Consider the following 27483-nt stretch of genomic DNA (forward strand, 5'->3'; position numbering starts at 1 on the left):
CAGACTTTCAGTTGGGTTTAAGAGCAAAGAAAACAAATCCTGACAGATAAAGGGTCAATTTAGCATTCCTGCTTCACAGGAATACTTGCTCCTGGCATTCTGCTAGCAGATACCGCCTCCGTTAGCATCTCACGACCCGAGAGCCTCTCTCCTGGCATTTCCCAATTAGCAAGCAGAATTCACTCACAGCAGCAAAACTAGCCCCTATATTCTCTGTTAGGTTGCAGCTACAGGGTCCTCTGCTCTTCCAGCGAAAAATGTCACGTATTTATCTTTGTATCTACAAATCTGTATAGTAATGTACATACATTTGTATTCTCTCTCTATTGTTAAGTACTAGTATTTGTCTGGATTTAGCTTTGCATTTTAATTTCATATGAAATTACACATAATTACTTTGTCTAATAAATTTGAATTTGGCATACTGATGGCGATGAAGGCCTCTGGCAAGATTTGGCTCCTAAAACTGGCCTGAGTGCCCTTCAAAGCGTGTCTTACTAACGAGTTAGCATACCTGGGCCTACTATCAAACAGAACTCCTATTACTTGCACGGCTTTTTGATCGCTGTTTCAAAGTCTTTCAGCCCAAGTTGCAATGTCATTAGTAAATCTTGGGTGGGTTTCTTTTTGTGCTTTACGTCTGCCCTTTTGTTCAAGGATTCTGAATCTCATTGTTACGTAAAAGGCGCAAGTTTTGTCGAGACAGTATCTCCAGGGCTTAACCAGCGCACACACTCTTTCCTGCTCTTTTAGCTATCTAATGGTTACAGCACTAACCCTATTTTAAAGATCTCTCTTAAAATATTTATGTTTTGCATTTAATAACAAATAAATAATTCCAAGTAACATGCTGCACGATAAGAAAGATAAATCAATCAAAATGAAATAAAGTCTCTTCTTTCTTGCTCCAGTTAATTTTAAAATGTCCATTATCTAGGACTGGATCTACAGAGTGCATACAAAGGTCCTCTATCAGACCTCCACATTATTGACAAAAAAGGTAAATAAAAGCTTAGGCAGCTTTAAAGTGGCACACCAGGGGCTACCATATTTAACTGATCATGGGACAGAGTAAGCTATCCAGAAATAAAGGGACCGATTAGGCTATGTGATGATCTCAATTTTAAGAAACAAAGACCTTGCTTACTTATGAAAAGGATACACCTCGCCTAAAGATACCAAGGGCAATACAGAACCATTTTCAAAGGGACGGAGCGAGAGATTCAACCGCCCGCCCTCAACCGCCACCGAAGGGGCGGCCACGCCGGCCGTTTGGCCCGGCCCCGCGCGGGCCGTTGGGGGCGCCGCGCGGGCCGCCTCGCCTCCTGGCCAGCGAGCGGACGGGCCCCCGCATCCCTCACGGTTATTCCTGCTTTGTTACTACAAGCTCCGACTCGGAACACACCGATAAAGCTCTCGCCTCCTCTGCTGCAAACCGGCGTCCCTGCAGGCGGTACGGCAGGGAAGGGACGGCAGGCTGGTGCCGCCTTAGCGCCTGTTTCGGCCGCCGCCCCGCCTCAGGCAGGGCGGCGGCGCCGACGGCCGCGGCTGCGCGCTTCCCCGCGGGCGGAGACGGCGGCGGCCCGTTGCCGGCCGGGAAGGGAGCCGGAGAAACGCCCGCTGCGCCCCGGGAGGGGGCCGCCGCCGAGAAGATGGCGGCGGGGGTTGTTGCCTTGGGGCGGGGCGGGGGAGCGGGTGCCCCGGACGGCGGCGTCCCGCGGCGGCCGCAGCAGCGCAGGGGCAAGGCCGGGCTGGCGGGGACCGCCCCAGTTTCTACCCTGAAGAAGGGATTTTGTTCGGCTCCCTGGGTGTCCAACCTGCCGCAGTGAGAGTTTGGGGCAGTGAGTGTTGAGCGGGAGGAGCGCGGCCCGTGCTGGGTGGCTCGTCGTGCGTTTTGAGTGCAAGTTACTAGTGCTGCAAATCAGCCTCTTTGGAAGGAAGCCGCCTCCTTCCCCCCCCCCCCCCCCCTTTTTTTTTATTCCTTTTCATGTTGTGATGTGAATTTCAGCTGGTTAAAAATCCCTATGCATCAGAGTTAGGATATAAAAATAAGTGCAATGGGAAGATAAATTAATGGAGAAATCTAAAATGAAGACTTCCGTTTCATTATTCAAGTATTGTGATTGCTTTCCTGGTTCTTAATGAAAGTTCTTAAGATGTTGAAGGAGGTAGCATGTCTGAGGAACAAGAATGGATGGACAGCCCTAGGATTTGTCAGTAAACTTTGAGCTTTTAATATATTAGTGACATTTACAAAAATCACCACCTTTTGTATACTCAAAGCTGCAGCTGAGTGAGGTGGAGTGACTTCTTAAATAATCAGTTTTCTCAGGTAGGGCTTTCTTAACACTTTCTGGAGAGTAAGCAGTTTTGTAGATAAGCTAGTTTTATTTTTGTGTATGGTACAGTCCCAATCACATTTTAACAAAAAAGAAAAATGAGTAGGCAGGTAAAATAAATTTGGAGGCAAAACAAAAAAAATTAGGGCCCAAAGCTGGGTATTTTGATGGATGCTGCTGGCAGTGGCTTTAGCCAGAAGGCCTTAGTAAGAGAGGCATAGGTAACCAGCAGCAAGAAAACGTACTCAATATGCAGCCCTTCTTGTTAGCGTTTTGGAATAATTTTCTGCATTTAATTTTCTAGTGTTTTGCAAAGGAGATGTCTACATATAGTAGAGAAACTTTTGTTTTTCCGCATATAAAATCACAGAATCAGAGAATGACCAAGGTTGGAAGGGACCTCTGGAGATCATCTAGTGCAACCTCCCTGCTCAAGCAGGGTCCTCTAGAGCATATTTCCCAGGATTGCGTCCGGGCGGGTTTTGAATATCTCCAGGGAAGGAGACTCCACTACCTCTCTGGGCAACCTGTTCCACTGCTCTGTCACCCTCACAGCACAGAAGTTTTTCCTCATGGTCAGGTGGAACTTCCTGCGTTTCAGTTGGTGCCTGTTGCCTCTCGTCACTGGGCACCACGGAGAAGAGTCTGGCCCCATCCTCTTGACACCCTCCCTTCAGATACTTACATGCATTGGTGGGATCCCTCCCCGAGCCTGCTCTTCTCCAGGCTGAACAGGCCCAGCTCCCTCAGCCTTTCTTCAGAGGAGAGAGGCCCCAGTCATCTTGGTAGCCCTTTGCTGGACTCTCTGCAGTAGTGCCATGTCTCTCTTGTACTGGGGAGCCCAGCACTGGACACAGTAGTCCAGGGGAGGCCTCCCCAGGGCCTGTCCTGGTGCCTGGGGTTATTCCTCCCGAGGGGCAGGACCCTGCCCTTGCCTTTGTTGACCTTCAGGAGGTTCCTCTCCGCCCAGCTCTCCAGCCTGTCCAGGTCCCTCTGAAGGGCAGCACAGCCTTCTGGTGTGTCAGCCTCTCCCCGCAGTTTAGTATCCTCAGCACACTTGCTGAGGGTGCACTCTGTGCCTTCCTCCAGGTCACTGATGAATAATGTTGAACAAGACTGGACCCCGGACTGCCCCTGGGGGGACACCACTAGCCACAGGCCTCCAAGTGGACTCTGTGCCACTGACCACAACCCTCGGAGCTGTGCCCTCCAGCCAGTTCTGAATGCACCTCCCTGTCCACTCATCCAGCCCGTGCTTCCTGAGCTTACCTAGGAGGATGTGGTGGGAGAGAGTGTGAAAAGGCTTGCTGAAGTCCAGGGAGACAACATCCACTGCTCTGCCCTCATCTCCGCAGCCTGTCCTTCCAGCAGAGAAGGCTCTCAATCAGATTGGTCAAGGATGATTTCCGTTTGGTGAATCCATGCTGACTACTGCGGATCACCTTCTTGTCCTCCAGATGCGTAGTGAGGAGCTGCAGGAGGAGCTGTTCCATGACCTTTGCAGGGGTGGAGGTGAGGCTGACAGGCCTGTAGTTCCCTGGCTCCTCGTTCTTGGCCTTTTGGAAGGCTGGGGTGACACTGGCTTTCTTCCAGTCCTCAGGCACCTCCCCTGATCTCCAGGACCTTTCCAAGATGATGGAGAGTGGCCTAGAAATAACATCTGCCAGCTCCCTCAGTGCTTGATGAGGTTTATACAAGTGTCATCACTTAACAAATTTGTTCTCTGCTTACTCAAAATGTGTAACAATCTCATGAGCAGTGGTGAAAGTTGGGTGCATGCATCAAAAAGAGAAAAGATCCCTTAGTTATTTTATTGCTGCCTGTGATTAATCCTGCTGAAGTACAAACTTTGATTTTTTTTCTTTAAACATCTAATCTTCCGTATTGTTCCAGAGAAAGTATGTTCTATTTTTTTTGAGGCTATTGTAGTTAGCCAAATTCAAAGTAAAATTCAGAATCATAGTATTTAGGTATCTAAAAGTTCCTTTAGCTCATTAGTTTTATGCCACTGATAATGTAGAATTGTTCATTATCAGATACCACTGATAATGTAGAATTGTTCATTATCAGATACCTTTGTCTAATTTTTCGGTCTTCAAGGAGAATATTACTGATTTTCAGTGTAAATGGTTTATTTTGTTCAATTTCTTAGCTCTATTTCCATTTTTTACTGTCCTTTTTATTAGTCTTAGTAGTTCTTTCCCTCCATATAGTGACAAATGTGTATCGCATTTACCTTTTCAGGAAATCCCCATTTTATTCTTCTAATCTTTCTATTAATTTTAATAGTTCTTGTTGGTTTTTTTGGAAAAGTTTTTCTTTTTGCTGTTGATATTTTACGTTATCTGTATCCCGACCATTCTGTGTACTTCCTTAGCAGCAGTACAGAGAGGGAGCCCTTCATCCTTCTCTTTACTGTGATGCTTCTGCCCATTACTCTTACTGTTACTAAACCAAATAGAAATGAATTAAATGTTGGTATAATGAATTCCGTCTAGCAATTAGGCAAGGGTAGTCTAAAATATATGTTTCATTAATCAGTGTAGAAGTTACAAAGATGTACCTAGTGAACTTAGGAGGGGAAAGAAAGAAGGGTTTTCAGCAGAGGTGGAAATAAGATCTTTCCAGGCAGTATCCACAGTAGACCTGCTGATACAGTTGGGAAAAAAAGATGAGCTTTTGTGCGCGTTGTTCTGCTTCCTGAGTAAAACTCTGCAGTCTTCATGAGTGCCTCATTTGAGAAATAATGAACTTCTGGAGTGAACTGGTTAGTGACAAAGATAGTGTCTTCGTCATTTATTTATGAAAGAGCAGGTTCCCAAGTGGCTGTGCTTCACATTTCTAAATTAAGAGAGAGTCTCTACTGATTTTTCAGTTTAAGTATTACAAACCACAAACTGTTCATAGGGTCTTCTTAGATCCTTATTAGCTGAGACTGTTCTGGTTATTAGACTATTCGTGTTTCTATGGTATCCTGTGTCTCTGTAATAACACAAGGCACTAAGGGAGTGCTTTACAGAGGCACTTAAGACTACATGTCACGTACACATCCAAAATGTTGGATTGTAGTTGTGGTGATTGAACATGATAATTATCTGTAGTTATGCATGACCTTTGAAAATGAAGTCTTTTATGTCTGTTTTATCAGCTTCTAACAGTTCCTCATTCAGAGTTCTGCTTAAGATTGTGAATCTAGGGAGGGAACAATGGAAAAGAATACTCTTTTCAACTCCTAATTTACAGACTTTTTTCAAACGTCTGTTGAACACAGCCTTCAAACTGATTCTAAAGTAAAAGGAATGTGGAAATAGCAATTGCATCATTGTTAGAATATTTGTGAACAACATTCCTGCATATCGCTTTCGTTTAGATATTTGTAATGTCCGTGGAAGGACAGGACATTCCAGTTGATGTCTTCTCTACTGCACCTATTGAGAAACAGAATCACGCTGCAAGAATTATACAGAGGTGCTGGAAGAGCTTTATTGTAAGTCTGAAGTACAGTTCTAATTATTATATGGTTCAGTAGGTACTAAATTTTTCTCTTTGTTAAACCAAAATGACAGTGAATTCTCTGCCAGGAGCTTCTTCAGTGTGATCTCACCTCCACCATTACAAATACCTGCAGTCTCCAGGAGGTGATTCTGACTCTTGATAGATGGTTAATAGTGCGCAGAAGTATATTGTGATATGTTTTGTATATGCATATAATATTGTATATATTGTATATTGTAACAGTGCGCAGAGGTGTATGTGATGATTTTTATATTGACTTATTAAAAGCAAAGGAGTTTCCGTACTGCCACATAAAAAAAAAAGTCACCTTAGCTAGTGTGTGGAGGAAAGTTAGCTCCTTATATTGTGTGATCTTTTTGGTTATGTTTGTTGCTTGAGCCTTGAACTTTAATAATTCCTAAATTCAGTGAGGCCCACTAGTGTACATACTGTTTATCTGAAGTCCTGTAAAATCCAAAATTCTGGATTTTACAGAGAATGCAGGATTGGGATTCCCCCGAATAATACTAAACTGTTAAAGGACATTCTGTGATCTCGAAAAAATGCACGTAGGACTTCGAGGTAGGAATGGGAGAAAGCAAACACTCATTAGGTAACGAAAGCCCTAGCAATTGAAGAAGAAATAAAATAATAAATCAGGAGTGCATCTAAATTAATATTTAAGGAAATTTATAGCGTAGAAATGCTCTTGTAGGTGTTCTGAGTTCTTATACTGTTTCAGCAAAAACTTGTGTTCTGGATGGTAAGTGAAATGGAAAGAATGGGACTTATTTAAAAATAGTTTCTGTTAAAATTTGTCTATTTGTTGTTTTAAGACTGTTTACATGTCAGTAATTACTGCAAGTATTGTAATTCTAGTATAAAAGGTATTAAAACAGCTTATAGTAGGATGGGATGGGATTCACTGGGAAAAAATGGTCTGTAATATGTAGTTAAAGACTGTGTAATGATACCCAGGCAAAAATAGATTCAATGAACATCCGATAAGAAGTGCTCTTTATGCCAGCCTTAAGGATCACTGAATTTCTGCCTCTCAGTAGTATCCTATTCAGTTTGGGGCCACCTCTCGTATTCTTTCTGCTGTCTAATGATACATAATTCTGTTTTCTGGGTCTGCTGTAGTGAGAGGCCTCTCGAAGAACCCTGCTCATGAACCTGTTCCGAGTGTGTGTGTGACTCTCCCTTCAGTTTTGCCTTGAGTTCTCCCTTCTTTTACGTCCCACAGATTTCTATGTGTATCCTGCTTTTTCTCTGGCTCTAGGCTGCGTCACCGTTGCCTGCTCTTCTTTTTTTCCTAAAGCCAGATCATCTTTTTTTTCCTAAGGCTGGATCATCTCGTCTTCTTTCTTGCTACCCTTCCCTCTATTCCTGCTTGCCTATCCTTTTCACCTCTTAGGTTTCCAACTCTGTTCTTCTTTATCCCCCACTAAGTGATTTCATCACTATCTTGTCTTTGTAAGAACATCTGTACTGGATGATGAGAGGTTTAGCGGAACAAGTATCCTCTCTCCAAGAGCAGTCAGAAGAGGATACCTAGAGACGAATATAAGAAAACGTCAAGAAATGGTTGTAATGTCTATATCTTTAGGAACCCTCAATGGATTTCTTTTTTGTGAGCGTCTCTGTTTTTATCGTCGTTGTCCTATACCTAGAGCATTCTTCCATTATCTGTCCTACTTGCCTTCTTGTCCAATAGATGACTGTAGTGCATCAACTATACCTGTATCTTCTGTTATTGCTTAGGAAACTGCATTGTCTGTATGCGATGTCAATCTTATCTTGCTGTCGGATTATTTGTAGTTGTGAGACATAATACCCTGAGTGGATGTCCTGTTGACAACTGCCTAGAATTATCTGCTCTGCCTTTTACTTGGAGTCTTTGAATTTAACTTTAGTTTTTAATCCACTTTTTCTATATTAATTCCATGGCAGATCTCAATGTCCTGATCGAGTTACAAAATATTGTGTTTATTGGCATTGTATCTGTTTTGTTAGGAACTCACTGAGAACCATCGAGGAAGAGAAGAAAATAATCTGGAAGCTCAGGTTACGTATCCTAACTTTCTGCATTGCAGTATTCCAGAACATTGCTGCTCTGCTACCAATGGACACATACCAGCAATGTTTTTTCTTGTATTCGGTACCCTCCTCTTTTGTAGTAGTCCATAGCATGCAGATAAATACCCATTACAAGACCTTCAAATACAGAGGGACAGCCCTCATTAGGAGAAAGACAGTGATGCGTTACTGGAGAAAAGTTTATCTTCAAGAGCCATAAGTAGTTAATGGTGGCTGGAAAAGGAAGAACCCGGATAGGGTGGCCTGATCTTACCAAAAAGAATTTTTAAAATGTTGGGTTATATTAACAAATTATTTTTAGGAGTAGCTCTGTAAATCTAAGCTGGAGAAGAAAAGCTGAGTTTTACTAAGCAATTTATCACAGTCAGTTGTTGATATGTTGATGGATTTAGATGCTCTATTTCAACATACTTTCTAAGAAAGCAGAAGACTGTACTTTTATACTGTTGCATTTCCCTCTGAGATGCTCTTTCACCTTTACCGTATTCTAACGTCAGCAGAAACTATTTCTATTTATAGTATATTTAGTTTATCTTAGATAAATACAATTTATTAGACCATTTCAAAGATTGTGCCTCAATTCATCTTAAAGTGTGTAAGGTTCGGTGTGGGAAAATCCGTTTGCAGCCGTTTTCCCAAAGTGGAAAATACAGAGACTGTGGCTTTCTCAGTATCTTTGCACTTTTCTGCAGGATATGCGTATATTTCAATACTACAAAGAGCTAATCAGCTTTAAAGGAACAGGGGATCCTCATCTTCTGATGAAGTGCATTGACCCTCGGGAGGTAAGGGCTGTACTTACTGATATAGCAACATAGTATAAAGTAACATACTTTTGCTCTAGTCTTAGCTTGTCTCAGTGATGTTCTTTGTTTGTGGTATGATGTTGTAAAATGATTACAGTATTATAAGTCAAACAGTATTTTTGCTTCTTCTCGTTTTTTTTCCGAGTCCCACAGTCTGGATGCATTGTGAGGTTGAACACAATTGAAACTGTGGTGCCAGGGAGAGCAAAGCTGGAACATCAAAATAAAAACATAAACAAAACAGAGGTGAAAAAAGGAAGAGACTAAGCATATAGAAGTCAGTTGCCTTCTAGGAGTAAATATAAGGACAGCAACTCATTTCTTTTAAGCTACTTGCAGGCTGTTGGATAATTACAAAAGCATTTATAAGCCAAGTTAACTTCCTGTGTACTTACTCGTAGGAGACTGTAGATGGCATTTTCCTTAAGTAGCTTTCTATTTGCTAGAAACCTCATTATGTTTCATATGTTTTTCTGGTTTCTGTAGTACAGGGCCTAAGCCTGGTCAAGAGCCTGTTTCTGCAGATCCTACCAAGTAATTGAAGTAGAGTATTCATAGTAGTATACAGAAATGAATTTGTAGTGAAATTAAAAAAAAAAATCAATTATCTGAAAAGTCGGTGTTGGCATCCGGGGCTAAATGTGATCTTTCTGTTTAGATTCGATTTTAAGATACAGCAAACATCACAGATGTAATTGGAAAGGAAGGCCCAAAAAACTTTGCCCCCTATATTTCTTCCTCCTGGGATCTGTAATTAATAAATACAGAGACATAAAATAGCTTTCTTTAAATAACAGTGTTTATTTTTAAAAGCAAATCATTTGTAAGAAAATGGAAAGCCTCTTAAGTATAATTAAGGCTGGAATTCAGCTGCAGATTAAGACACCTAATTGAAGTGTCTACGTATGATTGGGTAATTGCACTGTCATTATAGTCAGTGCAGGTTTGGTAAATGCAATCAGCAAAACCTAGTGTGTGACTCATTTCATCAAAAAATAGACAATACTTGGTCAACTGAATTGCTCTCTAACCTCTACTGATGATATCAAGTGCTCCCCATTGACTAGGTGCCTCAGGGCCTAACCCACATGTGGACAACTACATGTAGGTATGCAAATTTAGGAGTCTGAATCTGGAGCCAGATCTTGCTGTAATAGTCTATACTGATAAGAAACTTACAGAGCATAGCATCACAGAACTGTTCCCTGTCTATCAGTCGGGGGTTGGTTGCCTTCCGCAAAAGAATTACTTTTTCACAGAGTGAACAATTAAATTTTGGAACTTACTGATACACATTTTTAGAGGTATAAGATAGAAATGGATTTAAAAAGAGATGAGTTACATCCACAGAAAGTAGGTTCATCTGTGATTATTAAATATGTTGGTTTAGATGCATCTGCTGGCTCAATATCTTCCTGAATGCTAGAAGCTGGGAGGGCAGTGACTATAAGTCATTTCAGAGCCCTTCTACAGTCATATGTTTCTTCTGTTTTCTCCTAAGCATCTGATAATGGCCAATACCAGGGAGAGGGTATTTTGCTAGATGGAATTTTATGTTTGCATTGCCAAAATTTCTTTGACCAAACCTCTTAGAAGATCAGAAGCGAAAAATGGCAGACTTCCCCAAATCTGTGATTTCTGTAGGTGAAATGACATCTTTGGTAAGGAATGGACGTATCTGCAGTCACTCTGCGAGAGTAATTCAAGCAATAAAACTTTGCTGAGACTAAAACAATTGCTGCTTGCATGAGGTCATCCTCTTGGTTGTAAGCAGCAGAGCCCCACCCAAGTAGTGGATCTTTGTTGGTGTCTGGGATCCAGCTGTCTAAATAGTATTCAGCATGTGTACTGCAAGATTTTAAGCCTAGCTTTACTTTCAAAAATTGAATTATTTAATTGCTCATAACTGTTTATGCCTTAATTAGTCAGTAGGATGGAAGCATTGTAGGTTATTACTCTTTTGCTTGCAGGCAGAGTTGCTAGATGTTGCAGCGGGTGCTTTCATCAAATTCAGACTAGGTGGCGTAAGTATCATTTTACAATATGTGATATTCACTGTGGTTGTTCATTCTGGATGCGTAGACTTACTAGTGCATGAAACTATTAAGCGTATTTATATAAAATGAACGTATTCAAGTAAACAAGTCAAGGTGGATAAAACTGGGTTCCTCAATTCATGAATTAAGCACCTAAAAAAAGTAACCTGTATTTCTGCAGTTCTGGGCGCTTGTCAGTCTCATTGCTGTAGAGATATGTGGTTGGTCTGCTTTTACTAAGGGTACAGCTGTGGTTATCTGAATGTTAGTTTTTAAGTTGATTTCAGTGGAACAGAGTTTTTATGGCAGACTTTTAATGGGCAGATTTATTCCAGCTGCCTTTAATCACTTGGTTGAGCTTTGTCAGCAAAGAGCGTAGTTGTTCAAGGTATAGTCAACAGGAAGAAATTGTTATGTCTAGAGGACAATTAATATCTTAACAGTGGTAGTGGAATTGACTTTCTAGCTCTGTTAACTATAGAGGGAGCTTGTGGTGCATAGGCTTCTGACTTAGAATCTTACTACAGCAAGATTTGACAAATAATATGTAAATGCTTAAATAGTCTTTTACTTGGAATGTCTTGGTGTATGTATCTGCTTAGATTTAGGCATAAAATACTTACTTCTTGATATTTGACCTTTAAATAGCTTGAAGCAACATAGGCCTGTGTAAACATCTTATGCTTTCAAGGTATTTAAAGAAGAATTATAAACAATGACTAAAATGTGTGAAATTGCTGGAAGGAAGTTAATTTATTGCCAGCATTCTGTCTGGCTATCTATTTCTACTAAACTTCTGCTTTTCTTCTGTAATTATTTCGTTCCTGTTCCAGACCTTCTTCTCCTTGTTTAACACTGCCTCATAAATAAAACATCATTAATGCACATCACATCAATTCTAAATGATATTAGTGAAGCATTAGACACTACTTAGCCTTCTGTTCAAGTTAAAGTATACAGATCAAGATGCCAAGTTTATTACTTACAAGATGATCTCCTTTAGTAAGAGTTAGTGTGAAGTAAGAAAAGAGTATGTAGATGTGAATTTCAGAGCCAAGTTACTCCTCATGAGCTGCTGGCACCATGACAAAATGTAAAAAGGAAGAATGTTATTTTGACAAGGTATGTTCTGTCATTTTAAATTGTGTTAGTAATATTTTAGGTTCCTTTCCCAGAGGGGGAGAGAAGCGGGTGTGATCACCTATCAAAAATAATTTCCATCAAAAATGATTGATAGTGGGTGATAATACCTGATATAATTATCAATGACTCCTGTAATTTTCCACCTGCTCTCCATTCTCTTCATGCCATTTTTCACAAAGGGTTTTCCAAGACATCCAGCGAGAATACTGAGATAACAGCATGGGTGGAAATGTTTCTATTTTCTCTCTTTTTAGCAAGACAAGGATTGAACGATGGTATCAAGACTTGTAGTGTGTTTTCTGAGACCGTATTGGACAGACCAGTATTTGCTGGGCAATTATAGTAATTTTGACAGAAGTTAGATTGATTCAGTTGAGTACAGTTATACGGTAAATCACTTGGTTCAATTGACTGAGTTTTAAAGAAATCCAAAGGATTTGTTATTGTTTTAATCAACTGATATACATACAGGTGTATCCTCTTTTGATAGTTAATAAAGTCTACTAAATTGCCAAATATAATTTCCACGTATATGGAATCCCTATCTGAGTTTAGTATAAACTTTCAGTGTTTTATGTATTTTAAGGGATGAACACGTTCAAAAAAGCAAGCTCACGTTCTAATGTAATATTTCTCTGCAGGCTAATTTTCCTCCAAATATTTACTATAAAATATTCACTCATAGACCTGTTGTGGACATGTGTGCCAACAGCCCTAAAGACTATACAAAACCAAACCCCAAGCAGCTGCTGCAAGAAAGGATTCTTGGTAAGATCTGGAAAGATGATGGCAGTGGCTGGTACAAACGTATAGAGAACAACGGTTGGAGACTTCTTTCCATGAGAGTAAGCAAAGAAAAGTGAACTATTTTTCCCTAATACATTAACTCATCTTTTTCCTCACAGTTGCCCCATGTGTGATCTGGAACCTTATTTCACGTAGTCCAAATATAAAATCATCATAGACAAGATCTTTGCTGTCATTTGAGTTTACGATGGAAGATCGACATGAGATACTACTATAATCCTTTGTTTATAATACGCTCCTCCTAACTTAGTCATTGAATAACATACTAAGTAAGAATGTGTTTAAATAGGTCTGAGTGCTATCCCGCAGTACTCTGTCAGCTATGAAATAGACCTAATTGTAAAGATACGCTGTAGTGCTTAAATAAGAACAATGAAATGAAACATTGTCACATTAAAACCTAACTATATTTAGACTGACAGTTAATAAAGTTCACTGTTTCCAGCAGCATTTGGGATTGATAAACATACTTCTGTGTTAAAGGCTTTTTGTAGTCTGTGGTATAAAAAGGTATAAAATTGCAGCATCAAATTATGTTAAAATTGTGGGGCATTTTTTAAATTTTGGAAACAATTTTATCTTTGGCAATCTCTCTTAAAGATGAAAGGTCTACACAAACACAGTGTTCTGGTAGTAATTTGACCTGAAGAAAGATTAACCAAACAGTTTTCTTGAGTGTAATCTATCTAAAAGTTTAAGGGTGGCTACTTACTTTCTGATACTGCAGGAAAGTGAAGCGTTTCTCTTGAACTGTTGTGCTTCCGCAGTTCTGATGCTGAACTAATTTAGGTGTAGTTAGAGCAATTTTTCTTAACCTCCAAGGATTTCATAACTTCTAAGAAAAAATCCAGGTACCATCTTGTGGAGTGTTAACAGCTTGCTTTTAGTTGACATTTACGTAGAAATTAGAAATTAAACTTGGGATATTATTTTCTTGCTGTATTTCTCACCATTTGAATTTTTCCTCATATTCAGATGGAACTTCCTGTGTTTCAGTTGGTGCCTGTTGCCTCTTGCCCTGTCACTGGGCACCACGGGGAAGAGTCTGGCCCCATCCTCTTGACACCCTCCTTTCAGATACTTGCACATGTTGATAAGTTTCCCCCCTCAGTCTTCTCTTCTCCGGGCTGAACAGGCCCAGCTCTCTCAGCCTTTCCTCATCTGAGAGATGCTCCAGTCCCCTCATCATCTTTGTAGCCCTTTGCTGGACTCGCTGCAGGAGCTCCGTGTTTCTCTTGTGTTGGGGTGCCCAGAACTGGACACAGTACTCCAGGTGTGGCAGATTTTGTGCAGATAATTACAGTATGGAACAATTGTAGTTGAATTAGCATTTGTGAGAAGACGTAGTAACTTAAAAGATTCAAAATAGATTTTGATGAGGCATGTTATACTAAATATTTAAGTAAAACATATAAGTGATATATCTATAAATATTGTCATAATAAAAGACCAAAGCATATGACCTATGAGAACATACACACTAGAGTTCAAAAACATCAGCAATGGCACTTCAATAAAATTCTCTCAATATGTCACATTTACCAACAGTTTTGGAGGGCTATAGATCCTGTAACAGATGAGGGAAACAAAAAGGCAGAGCAGTTTCATTACTCTAAAATGAAGAGGAAACAAGAAATTGAGAAAAAGCGAAAAAAGAGAAAAATTGAATGGATGAAAAAAATGTGAGTTAATACAATTTTCAGACTTACGTGCATAGGTTTTCTTTGTATGTTTAGAACAGTAGTTTTGTCATGGCTATTTTCAGAAATAGTTTTCCTGCTTAACTAAAAAAATGTACAGTACATGATAAACAATGAAGTTCTATATCAAGTCTTATTGACTATCCTGTTGAGCTACTTTCACTGAGAGCAAAGCTTCTGCAGGGGTTCTGTTAATGAAATGATTCTGAAACTATATATCTGGTGCTTTGGGCACAAGCCAGGGAAGCAACATTATTCTGAGCCATTTTACCTCTCTCTGTGGATTTCTCTGACAGGATTACACAGATGTTGTGACAGTATTCTGGAACGTCATAAAAATTCCCTTCCAGACTTGTGAGGAAGTCCCATAGATAAATGCCTTCTTCATGTAGCTTGCCATCAACATCATCATGTGAAAATTTAAGCTTCTAGTCTAAAATTAAGTGCCCAGCCTTCCTCAGTTCCAGTGGATAAAAACAGGCATGTCCAAGGCATGATTCAGTCCCTCCTTAGTTCTTTGGTATGTTGACTGTTACACAGGTAGAGTTCTTTGGTGGAGTGACTCACTTTCTGAAGACTCCATCTTTCTCTCTGTTGGCTATTTATGGATTCTAACTGGACACAAACACCAGGGCACAAATGCCAGCTGTCAGGAGTGTCCAAACAGCTTGCAGAGAGCTGAGGATATAGTCACCAAATAAATAAATTGGTTCTCACTACTCCGGCTAGGATGGAAAGACTCATCTACATCCTTATGGAGGTTATGCAGGGCACAGCAAGTATCCATAATTCAGAGGACTTCAGGAACATTTCTCTACAGCGTATTACAGGCTGCCTCCTCTCCCTTTAGGTAACCAAAAGTACATTCCAGTTCACCATGGTGTGCAGTAAGGATGTTGCAGAAATAGGCAGAAACTCCAGAGGACAGTGTACAGTGTCACGACCCAGCTTCACAGGAGCATTGCAGTGTCTCTGACAATGCAGGCAGGCTCCTGAACGCCGTATAGGATCTTGTCCCTCTTCAGAAGAAGGGACTCATTCACTCCAAGGCTGAAGTTATATAAAACAAGGCGATTATGAGTCCTTCGAGTAAAATTTTCTGATATGTCTACAAATATGCCTCCACAATTTACTGAGGCCTATGGACAATCATTTGTAGTCTTTAGGATTTATGTAATGGTAGCTTTCCTGTGCTGGGCACCATATGGGAATTGCATCCCAGCGGAGGCATCCACCGCCTGCCCCACCCCTGCAGTTAAAAGAGCTGACAGTGAATGAATGAGTGGATGACCATCCTCTATGTGTATTATCTGAGGACAGAACTGTGGAGGAGGGCCTCAGAAGCCTTGGTAATGACTACCTACCCCGAAGTAGAGATTTGTGAAAGGTGAGAGTTGAGAAGCTCCACAGGGCAAATAGCCACCCTCTTAAAAACAGGTCTGGGTTCCCACAATATCACTGAAGGATGGTGAGGCATGGTGCCATCTCATAGCATTGGTTCTCAGCAGTTCCTCCTGTGCTAATCATCCCAGGTCCCAGCAGCGATGGAGTCATGCAGCCTTTTTTCCTTGGCCTAGACCCTCTGGTCAACTGCAGGCTTTATTTGCATTTGTTGCCATGTATCTTTAATTCAGGTAGACTATTACTATATGGCATAGCTAAGCAGTAATGACTGTCCTAAACAGCCTACAGCAAAAAAAGTTCTTGCTTACTGTTTTGTTGTTAGGTATTATGCAGGAAGTTTGTGGGTCACAACAGAAGATCCTACTACTGCGATCTTAATTCAAAGGGCTGCAGAGGGCTTAGTTGACACTGTTGAGAAAGAAGGATCAAAAAAGGTAATGGATTGGGAAGTGGATGAAATACTGAGATGGACAAATGCACTCAACTATGAGGAGTAAGTATGTGTTTGGGATCTTATTTTGGAAGACTTAATTGTTAATGATAAAATTTGATGAAACTTTCTCTCTAAATCTCTATACAGAGCCCTTCCCTCTAAATCTCTCTTCAGAGCCATGTAGTGCAGTGCATTAGGAGATATTTCTACATTCTAGCTAACAGGCCGTCACATAAAACTAAAGATGATATGTTAATTCTTAGGATTTTGTCAATTGCAATGCATTAAGTGCAATGTATGTTTGTTTTAATGTGCTTAGATACATAAGCCAATGGAATAAAACTGCAACAAGCAACTCTTCAGCTAACTGCCAAGGTAAGTGATTGTCTCTGTAGTAGTGACAAATTTTCTTAAATACAGTTTAATTTTTAAGAATTAATATAAAAATAGCAACAAAGTTCCTTTTTTTTGCCTCAGTGACTCTTTTTTATAATTACTGAGTTTCTAGGTCCTCAATGTAAAGAACTCCATAAAAGTAGTAGTGTATATATCATTAAGATCTGGCAATCTTTTTTATGGTAGTGAATTTTAAAATGTGAAATTATGTTTTAATCTAACAATTAGAAAAGGGGTATAAAGTTTAGAACTCCAGAAAAAAAGGACTTTTGAAAGGCAAATATTTTGTGCTGAACTCATCATAGCCAATCATGATTCAGCATTTATTTCTAAATTTCACTGGTTGTCATGCCAGACATAGGCAGCGTTCGCCTTTGAGACACTAAACAAATGCTAGTCACTCTCATCATATAAACTGACACTGTCTATTTAAGAAAACTTGTCTCTTTCCACAGTCAAGCATCTTTCTTACACAGTTATTGCCATGAACCCTATTCTATAGCAATATGTAGCAAGACAACCGGCAGAATCCTAAAGCCTTACCAACTGGTAAAGCACACTTTGAAATATGCAACTGTTTCAGTCATCAAGGTTTTTGTATACTTCATCTATATTTTTGAATTACGTAGTGTAATCACATTTTTATCTACGGTTTTCTTTTAAGCTATCAAAATACATCAGTTCTTGGGATGATGTAATATGAGCTTCATTTATTGTCTTACGGTTGATGTATAGTTTTGTTTTGCACGTTGTAATACAACAGCTTGTGTACTTTTTTTTTAGAATTATTTTGTTCTCACTTGTACTTTTTGAAGAACAACAGCCAACCGTCTGTAGGTAAATGCTGTTCTTCGCAGCACCTGTCTTCTGTCTATATTTAGTACTGCCAGTATTAGGAAATGTGTGTCTTCTTGCACATGACCAAAAAAAAAAAAAAGTCACAATGGCCAGACATCAATTTGTTGGAGTGATCTCATAACTCTTTAAGAAAAGCACTTGGTTCATTTCATTCCATGATCACCCTTAAATATGAAAAAATAGTGCATCCTACAAAAAGGAGCCTTAGTTTTCTACCTAGCGGATGATAAAGCAGTTTTCAGTAAATTCTGATTAGTTCATAGACGTGTTTGGAAAACAAATATCAAAATAATGAATTCTTTATGAATTGGATGTATTAAATGCACTGTGGCAGCCAGCATTTAAAATAAAAGACTTATTTGGAGGCCTTTGTCTAGCGGTGTACCCCAGGGGGCAGTACTGGGTCCAGTCTTGTTCAATGTATTCATCAGTGACCTGGAGGAAGGCACAGAGTGCACCCTCAGCAAGTGTGCTGAGGATACTAAACTGGGGGGAGTGGCTGACACACCAGAAGGCTGTGCTGCCCTTCAGAGGGACCTGGACAGGCTGGAGAGGTGGGTGGAGAGGAACCTCCTGAAGGTCAACAAAGGCAAGGGCAGGGTCCTGCCCCTCGGGAGGAATAACCCCAGGCACCAGGACAGGCTGGGGGTTGACCTGCTGGCAAGCAGCTCTGCAGAGAAGGACCTGGGAGTGCTGGTGGACAAGTTGACCATGAGCCAGCAATGTGCCCTTGTGGCCAAGAAGGCCAATGGGATCCTGGGCTGCATTAGGCAGAGTGTTGCCAGCAGGTGGAGGGAGGGGATCCTGCCCCTCTCCTCAGCCCTGGGGAGGCCTCCCCTGGACTACTGTGTCCAGTGCTGGGCTCTCCAGTACAAGAGAGACATGGCACTACCGCAGAGAGTCCAGCAAAGGGCTACCAAGATGATGAGGGGACTGGAGCCTCTCTCCTCTGAAGAAAGGCTGAGGGAGCTGGGCCTGTTCAGCCTGGAGAAGAGCAGGCTCGGGGAGGGATCCCACCAATGCATGTAAGTATCTGAAGGGAGGGTGTCAAGAGGATGGGGCCAGACTCTTCCCCGTGGTGCCCAGTGACAGGACAAGAGGCAACGGACACAAACGGAAACGCAGGAAGTTCCACCTGACCATGAGGAAAAACTTCTGTGCTGTGAGGGTGACAGAGCAGTGGAACAGGTTGCCCAGAGAGGTAGTGGAGTCTCCTTCCCTGGAGATACTTAAAACCTGCCTAGACGCAACTGTGTGCAATGTGCTCTAGATGACCCTGCATGAGACTAGATGATCTCCAGAGGTCCCTTCCAACCTCAGTCATTCTGTGATTCTGTTTTATATACTGAACATATTTCAACAACTTCTTTCTCCAGCTAAGAAATCCACAATGCTCCTCAGAGTGTAGAGTCAACTGGATCACTTGATTACCTTTGATAAAGAGTAATTGGACAATACAGTGGGATATAAATGTGAAAAGAATTTTTATGTTTGTACCAGTAGAGTAATTTATTAAAATAATTTTAAATACATATAATCTGTTAAAGCATTACATAACTTTAAAAGCTTCAAGTATGCCTTAAGTAATGAGTAGTTCCTTAACAGCAGAAAATAGTATAAAAAGACCCCTCAGATACATCTGTAGTACGCCTTCTCCAGTGAAAATGGGAAACAGTTAGTAAAGTACTGGAGAGACAGGCTGAAAGCCACATCCATTAAGGGCCTTTGGAATCAAAAAGGAGGATACTTGGAAACCATAAGAACTAAGAGTGAAAAATACCATAGGAGTTGGAAGGAAAGCAATTGGGAAGAGCAATAGGAGCAGTGCAAATAGGGAGCCCCAAAGCTTAATTTCTTGTGTTACATAAAGTAAAGCTGGCTAATTTGAACTGAGTGATGACAAAACACCCTGTTGCTTTATGTTACCATCATATATCCTGAGGAGAACCACAGTCTCAAAGGTCTTTGTTATCTTTCCATATATAATGTTTACCTTAACAGAATACCTCATTTATTGTCATTGCCTTACAAGACCTGGCATATAAATGACAGAATTAAGATTAAACAGGGAAGAGATCATTATGAACAGATGTATGTCACATAGTGGGTTGCACCCACAATGGTTTTCACAGATCTGAATAGATGATTGATTTAAAAACTGCTTTTAATTAAACAGTAGAATGGCTATATGCTGCTGCTAGGGCATCAATAAGGCTTCAGTTTCTGTGTCTTGACATAGCCAGGAGGCTTTTAGTGTGTATGATCTACCTACATATCATGCAATGTGTAGGCATGTTAACATACAGTATTGACTGATTAGGGAAGTGAGGGAAGTCAAAAAACAAACAAAAATCAAATACAGAGCCAGATTCTATTCTCATTTAAACTTGCATAATTGAAATTAAGTTTGATGTAAATGAGGACTAATAGTGCCGTCTGGAAAAAATTGGCCAACAAACTATACTTAATATTTCTCAAAAAAAAGACTATATTTTGCTTTTATTTTTTAAAAGTAGAGCAATATTAAGTAAAAAATAGAGCAATGCTATCAGATTATATCTCATAATAGTATAAATCAGCTTGTTATATGAGCAGTCTTAGGGAATGATATTTCTCTTTTTTCTGTCTCCATGTTTGTAACACAAATAGAACTGTCTCTAGCTTTGTTTTTTTTATTTTTATTTTTAAGTTAGTGTTACAAGGATTTGTAACAGGTAGAGAAAGAGTTATTTTAAATGTCTAAATTACATTGTAGATTTTCTGACTTGCGTTTCAACTCTTTTGCTTAGGCTTCCAGTTTGTTACATCACAACATGATATATATGAATTGTCCCAGATTCCGCACCATAACTTAAAAAGAATAGCAAGTCTTAGTCCCTTACCTATAAGAGAAGTGGATTTCACATCACGACCAACTGTAACACCAGTAAATACACCTTTGCTTTGAGGAAGAAATTTCTCCAATGGATACAAATTCTAAATGGTAATTTTGCTACTATTCATTTATATTTTGCTGTACTTCATTGTGGTGTGAAGTCGAGTTACCGTTTCAGCAATAGAAGCTGAGTAAACTCGTACTGTCTGATAGATTAAAGCAAACATCAGCTGCTTTATAGTGCAGGTTACTCTGTGAACAAAAAAAAAGTAGCATCTACTTCTGTTCGGTATCCATTTTAGGGAAGATGCTGCCTAAGGACAGTGTCTGTCCGAAGATTAGCTCTCATTGGTAAGGAGCCATGTAATTCATCATGGATTTCGCCTAACTGAAGTCTGTGTCTATAACGCTAAATAAAAGAGGGATAGAGAACAAGCTTGAGGGCCGTGGGGGTCAGGCAGGTTGAATGCTTGGTTGCCCACGCTGTTCATCATCTAATTTCTGGCCTCTGTTTTGGACAGCACCAGCTTGCTCTCTCCAAGCAATACACAGCCTTAGTTTGGGAGACATTTTTTTCCAGGAACTCAGTCCAAAAAGAGATATGGAAAGGACTGCACCAAGTTTGGCTCCTTCCAACAGGCACAGTCCTCCCACACTGGCCCAGCAGGTTTTCTGTTCTCAAACACCCCGAGATAATCTCCTGCTACACCCTGTTCATGCAACACGCTGCTCGGCATTATACTAAAAAGCCAGCTGCAGATAGGCTGCAACACAGAATTATTTCAGCAACTGACCAGCTCCCTCCCCCGCCCCAAAGCAATTATGACCTAAGATACTAATGACATTGGTTAGATACCGGTTCATTATTCTGTCTGATTAGAGTAACTGACTTAATTTTTTAATTGTAATTAAGCTGATGTTACTTTCCTATTAAAATTTGCATAATGTTGAGAGTTATCCCAGATATCTTGGCAAACTACATGGAATGAAAATCTTGAACAGAGGAATAGTGGTTTAGTCCTGAAGTGCTGAACACGAACACAGGTCAAGAGCACTCTTAAGAAAGTCTCTCACACTACAGCATTAAGTTTGGAAAGTGGCAATGGGACATGCTCATTTGAGCAAAAGCTCTCCTGTTGGCACATGTTATTTAGGACTTCCATAGCCGGGCGGGGGGGGGGGGGGCCCGCTGGAGACTGAGCCTGAGACTGGTGGACTGAAACTGCAACTCTGTATCAAATAATGATTGTGTTGATAAAATTTATGCTATGCTGCCTTCTTGGTAAGAAGTCATACTGCCTCAAAGAACAGGAAAGCGGGGATGGAAGAGAGGGTGTGGAACATGTATACAGCAAGCTTTAGCTGCTGTACAACTACGTAATTTCACAGTGTCCTTTGAGTGACTGCAAACACATTTAATGATTGATGATAATGGCCATTTAATTACAGACTGATCAGTCAAAGGTAAGTTTAGGAATAGAATGACTGGAAGTTTTTTGGGATTTTTTTTTCAGATAAATTGGGAGAGATGAGGTATAGCTACCTAATTATTTGCTTCTTTTGATATAGTCTGAAATTTGTATGGAGTGCTTCTGGATAAAGTTTTCAAAGCCATCATTCTCTCTGCAGTAGCTACAGAGACCTGAGCAACACCTACAACTAAATGCTTTGTCCTCCGATTAAAAATTTATCTCTATGGGAAGTCTGAAGAATTTTCTGTCACAGATGCAGGTAGTTTTGGGGAAGACTATGTGGAAGTGAAGCTGTTTTTCCTATGGAGTTCCAAAACCTTTTGTGAAAATCTGACAGATCCTTATCTAGGTGGAAAAAAAATCACATAAAAACAAGAATCTGCTCTCCCTTCACTGAGGTTATATACTGTAAAAGTGCTATGATCATTAATAAAAAAAATGGGAAGCATAATGCTACTGGTTCATATGAGGGAGCGGTGAGAACTGAAAAGATGGAAGTCTCTTGGTAAAATTAGATTTAAGATTAAAATAATAGGACTTTCAATAATATATATACTTACGTAATAGAAGGGAAAAATACTGAACTTTCCATTGTTAAATGATGTGCCAAAAATCACAGTTTATTTATATATGTCAGCTTAAGGAACTGTCATTTTGGCACTTGGGGTGTTGACATGTGACACAACATAATTTTCCAGGTACTAAGAAATTAATCTTGCCCACCAGAGAAAAATTATTCCATAATGTTGATCAAGACATCATAGGCTGAAGAACATTTCATGCTTGATAGTTGTTCAGCTTTCTACAAAACAAGTTTTGGCTGTGATGCAGAAGCACAACTAAATTTTAGGAAATGGCTTCAATCCTGCTATGCCACTTACCTAGTTTCCAGAACATAAGCTTTCCAATGCAGAAGTTCAGTCATCTCTGATTTTGTAAAAACAAACATGAAGGGGTGCAAAACAGGGCTTTTGGTGAAAAGGTCAGGCTACTAAAAAACGTCTTGTGAATCAAATATTTGTTCTGTATGGCAAGGTTTTCCTGCACTTGAAGTGCAGAACAGTACTTCGGGAGCAGAGAGGTGACTTAGTTAACTAGTATTCAGGATACATAATCCAGAGGTAGAGTCAAACTGAACATACACACCGTCACTGAACACTGGAAGACTTTTGCAGTAATTTGAAAGGTGCAGTCTGTCTCTGCCCCTTCTCCATCCTTTCACATTCTTGCTGTATAAGTGTATAAGGAGTATGCGCAGCACTTTTTCCGTGCCTTTTTAATCAAAGAAAAGCAATCTTGAACTAAGAGAGAGGAAGGCAGATGAAAACACTATATAATGTGTACATTACTGCTTGCAAGAAACATCTTGCAAGAGTAGATGGTCAACATGAACATGGGTGACTGCAAGCAGTTACGCTATGCCATAAATTTATCAAGTGGAGAGCAAGTTCTTCACCTAAAAGCAGCTTCAGAATTGCTCTCCTCAGTGTCACGTCACCCTTGAGATGTCAGAGAGAGTACAGCATGCGGAACAGAGAGCCCTCCTGTGGGCTGCCGAGTAAGCGATGAAAATAGAAATAGTTCTCAGTGATGCTACCAGGGTTGCTTGAGCCCTGACAGAGCATGTCATGGTCCTGGCAGAAGGCTTGACATAACCTGTCAGCCTTTTAGATAGTGGTGAAAAAGCCATAGCCATACCACTGGTTCTTTTAGCAATGAACAAGAACAGCATAGAGGACTGGTTGGGGCTGGACCTGTGCAAATAGGGAGAAGCTTCCTTATATTAAGGATGTGAAGCAGAGATTCCACCCAGTGTTCACTTTCTGAAAGAAAACCAAAAGATTCAGTCCACTGAATGAGGTAAAATGTTGATACCGGCTTTGAGAAAGAACTAGAGTGCCCCTCTGGGTACACCTCAGTCTGAAAAACAAAGTGAAAATGGCTTAACCGTAAATGTTTGAAGTTTCGTCATCCTCATATAAAGATTTGATGAAGGCCTGAGGCCAAATATCAGTTGTCCAAAATGGAAAAATTGTGTAACACTAGTTAAAATTGCTTGAGCTCTGGCAGAGTTCATGGTAACCACTGTCAAAATGGAGGGAAAAGACTGGGGAAAAGAATTTGTCTGTGAAGAAAAATAGTATATGGGCAAATTATGCAAATTATCAGATGTCTGCAAGAGAGAGAGTCAACCACTATGACTTGCTGAGCATGCACGTTGCAACACAGCTCCATCTGAGAAGCTACAGGAAAGATTCAGTGCAACACTGCCTAGGAATCTTTAAAGGATAAAGGAGTGGATAAAGGAGTGTTGCATATTGTGTCTTATTTGGCAAATTGGGTAGGGAGAGGGCACAGAGAGGAAGAATAGTCATGGATACTGCAAAGAGGGAAATGCAGTGACAGGCATGTGTGTAGTCACTGTGCACCACATTTTTATAGCCACACATCCAGCAGTAAGAAAAAGAGGAGGAGAAGGGAAAGCAGTTTTGTGCACCCTTACAGATATTACTGACATTAATCACCATCCAGCCCAGAATAATGAAGTGTAAGTATAGTTAGTGTTGATGCACAGGATAGGTGATGAAAGCATGTGCTACATGAACAACGCATTAGTGTTTTCATATAATCAGGATACAAGTAAGATTTTGAAATGTGGAAGGAACAGAAGCTAAATCCTTCCTTACAGCAGCTCCCAGCTTTTCATTGTGGTTTTGCTCTCCTGCCCTGCCGCTCTTCAACCTACTTGCTGAAATGATCAATTTTATTTATAAAAAATATTTTAAGTATCATCGTTAAGTGCTAGTATTAGCAAAAATAATTAGTTTCTTCCTGAGTCCTGTTTCAAGCTACCCATACATTCCACAAGACAACACTGCATTGGCTTACATTAAGTTCACAGGGATGAAAGTAGCAATAAAAAGGCATAATAATGTCATCATTTACCAGTCACGTAACTGAATTTCACTAAGCAGATTTTGGAGCCAACTGTTTACAAAGGTATTTTATTGGTCCTTTGTCATTAAAGCATTACCACTTGCGCAGGTAAGGAGTAACAGTACAAGGAGTAACACAGAACGTATAACACTGCACTATGCCGTGAAGAGATGAAGCTTAACATTTTAGCACATTCTCAGAAATAGCAGTAGTGAATACATTTCATATACTCACAGTTAAACTCACATTTCATAGTAACATAGAGTAGTGACCTAATTAATTCAATTATTGGCAAAATTATGTGTTTTTACCTGGAAGAACCTTGAAAGTTTTCAGATTCACACTGATGAAGACTCATCCTCATTAGATTTACATAGCGTGTTCCTCACTATGTGGCCAGTTTAATGTGATTCCTATTCACGAGACATTGTTCTTTGCTGATGGAAAAGTTCAGGCAGACTACATCAGTCAAATTGGTTTATCTGCTAACATTTAACTTCTGCGGTTCACAACCCTGAGGACATTTGCCCAACAGAAGTTAGATCAGAAACAAGAAATTTCAAATAAAGATGTAGCTGTCTTCAAAAAAACAAATTCTGTTAAAAACTTCTCCTTTGCATTATGTCACTTTCCTTAGAAATGATCTTTTCTAAATGTAGATCTTTCAAATTACTAAGGAGCATTCCAAGAAAAAAATTAATACTATAGAGGCAATTTAACTTGTCTTCACATATTTCTAGCTTACTAATATAGTAAATATTATGTGGGTCTGAAATCCACTTTATCTTCAGTAGTAGCACTTGTAACAAAACCATTGTCCAGAATAAAAGAGCATTTCCACCCAGGCTTATATTTTTCTCTTCAGACACATGGAAAATCTAGGTGTGTATCTCTAAAGGATATGTACTTTTAAAACTGAGGAATGAGTGGAACAAAAATAATTAGAAGCATAACCTTTCATAGTTACTATTTTAAAAGCAAGAACTCTTAAAGTGCTTTTTGTTCAGTCCTTTCCTACTTGTCATTTCTCCCTTTCGTAAATGTCGTTCAGATTTGGCACAGGGAAAGCCAGCTCTGCCTGGTAAGTCTCCTCTTCAAACAACCCGCTCTTGTATGCCTGGATGAGAGTTCTGCCCAGAGAAAAAGTCAAGATGCACGTTTGGTTCCAAGGATGAACAAAAATTTATGTCAGCTTCATGAAAATACAAAAGAAAAGACTCATCTTGCTATGTTGACATTAATATACAAAGCAAAGATACAGCATAAAAAATGTAATGAGACTGTACAAATACAAATCAGTGAAATGATAATTAGAACAAAAAGTATTCACTTGTACTGCTGTAAAAATGCATAAAGTGTAAACTAGGATGATGCGACAGTATGCTAAATTTTATTCATATTTTAAATATAATAATGATTTGGCAAGATTGAAGAATAACAGTGAAACTATTATTTGAGTAGATTCTCTTATTATCTGTATTCATTGACTATCCAATTACATTAGGTCTTTTCATTTCATAAGGGGCAATGTCTTCTATAAAACTACGCAATTAGAAAGCAAATTGTGTTCAAAATACAGCTACAGTGTTTCTAAAAGGTATTTATTCCAGAAACAGAAAGACTATTTGCTTTAGAGGTGCAGATCTGGTATGCTAAACTTCACTGCAGAGTCAAGTCTGTTTTATCATGGAAGTTTGAGTTAAATGAACTAAGTAATTTTTTACTGTTTTTTATGTTGTTAAAGTAATGTTATAAAAGAAAGCACCAATATAATTTCAATTACAGTGGCAAAAAGCAGCACTATTTTATGCTTGGCTCAAAGATCATATCTATATAAAGAAGCGTCCATTTAACTAAGCTAAAGACTCCAAGAACCTTCAGTTCATTAAAGGGGAGGTGTTCTTTTGTTTTCTTCTATATTTTTGTTGAGTATCACTGTAGCATTATCTTTATGGTATAAACTCCCCCCCGACACACACACTTTTGAAATGCACTTCAACTAGTTATTTCATGACTTACGGTTTTCAGATCATCCATTCTACACAGTCATGTTACCATGCAGAATTATTATACAAGACTCCAGCTATTTAAGAGACAGATAAAAGTAATGAATCAAAGGCTTCAAGAATATTATGCATCTACTTTGCCCAAGCAAAGTCATCAGCCTTGCAGGTCACAAGGAACATCAAAGCAGTGGTTGGTGTTCTACACTGGATGGTGAACATAACTGTGGAGAAAAAAATGTTCACTTCATAACAAGCTCTTGAAAAATAAAATCCACCTAATATTAATCCATATAAACCTTCACAGTTGCCGCTGATGCAATATTTTAATTAGGAAATACCAGTTTGAAATGTTAAGACGCTTTTTGCTTAAAAACAAGTTTCTTATGAAAACATATTAGATCCTTCCAAGTTACACCCAGGGTTTCCATCCAGGAAAAAGTTGGCTCAGGTTTTTAGGGTCCATGGCCTGCTGTATGAGAAGGTTCACCTGCCCTCCCACACTGAGCACTGTTCCCTCCTCAACACCTTTCAGCTTCTCCTGGAGTCTCATCAGAACACGCTCAGCCACTTTGTTAAAACTCTGGTCATCGCTGCTGGAAAAATTAAAAAAAAGAAAAAAGTGGACTTGATAGGGATCTTGAACAAAATTTAATAGCGCTGAGAAAGCTGTAAAACA

At 39.7% G+C, this 27483-nt stretch overlaps 2 protein-coding genes across 8 annotated transcripts in view; one reads left to right on the plus strand and one right to left on the minus strand.

Moving 5' to 3' along the window:
• The first annotated feature begins 1246 nt into the window (after window positions 1–1246).
• On the plus strand, window positions 1247–26717 carry C1H11orf65 (chromosome 1 C11orf65 homolog). Of its 3 annotated transcripts, XM_068930326.1 has the most exons (11): window positions 1247–1453; window positions 5710–5826; window positions 7851–7901; window positions 8627–8719; window positions 10711–10764; window positions 12561–12764; window positions 14275–14408; window positions 16153–16323; window positions 16583–16638; window positions 20307–20500; window positions 25853–26717. In XM_068930326.1, the coding sequence occupies exons 2-10, from the start codon at window positions 5719–5721 to the stop codon at window positions 20462–20464; spliced, it is 1029 nt and encodes a 342-aa protein (XP_068786427.1). In that variant the 5' UTR covers window positions 1247–1453; window positions 5710–5718; the 3' UTR covers window positions 20465–20500; window positions 25853–26717. The 3 variants fall into 3 exon arrangements, with proteins under 3 accessions (XP_068786427.1, XP_068786428.1, XP_009682091.1); XM_068930327.1 differs by lacking the exons at window positions 7851–7901; window positions 25853–26717 and adding an exon at window positions 21962–22313 and having other exon boundaries at window positions 1288–1453; XM_009683796.2 differs by lacking the exons at window positions 1247–1453; window positions 7851–7901; window positions 25853–26717 and adding exons at window positions 5045–5106; window positions 21962–22313.
• Window positions 24854–27483, minus strand: part of ATM (ATM serine/threonine kinase) — an 86106-nt gene continuing 83476 nt past the window's right edge. For 2 of the 5 annotated variants that reach the window (XM_068930322.1, XM_009683797.2), the window contains exon 63: window positions 24854–27400. In XM_068930322.1, coding sequence (XP_068786423.1) covers window positions 27217–27400 — 184 coding nt within the window. In that variant the 3' untranslated portion in view covers window positions 24854–27216. The remainder of the gene's footprint in view (window positions 27401–27483) is intronic. The other 3 variants (XM_068930325.1, XM_068930324.1, XM_068930323.1) reach the window with 3 other exon arrangements.

This window comes from Struthio camelus, chromosome 1, assembly GCF_040807025.1.
Source record: "Struthio camelus isolate bStrCam1 chromosome 1, bStrCam1.hap1, whole genome shotgun sequence".
Taxonomy (NCBI): Eukaryota; Metazoa; Chordata; class Aves; order Struthioniformes; family Struthionidae; genus Struthio; species Struthio camelus.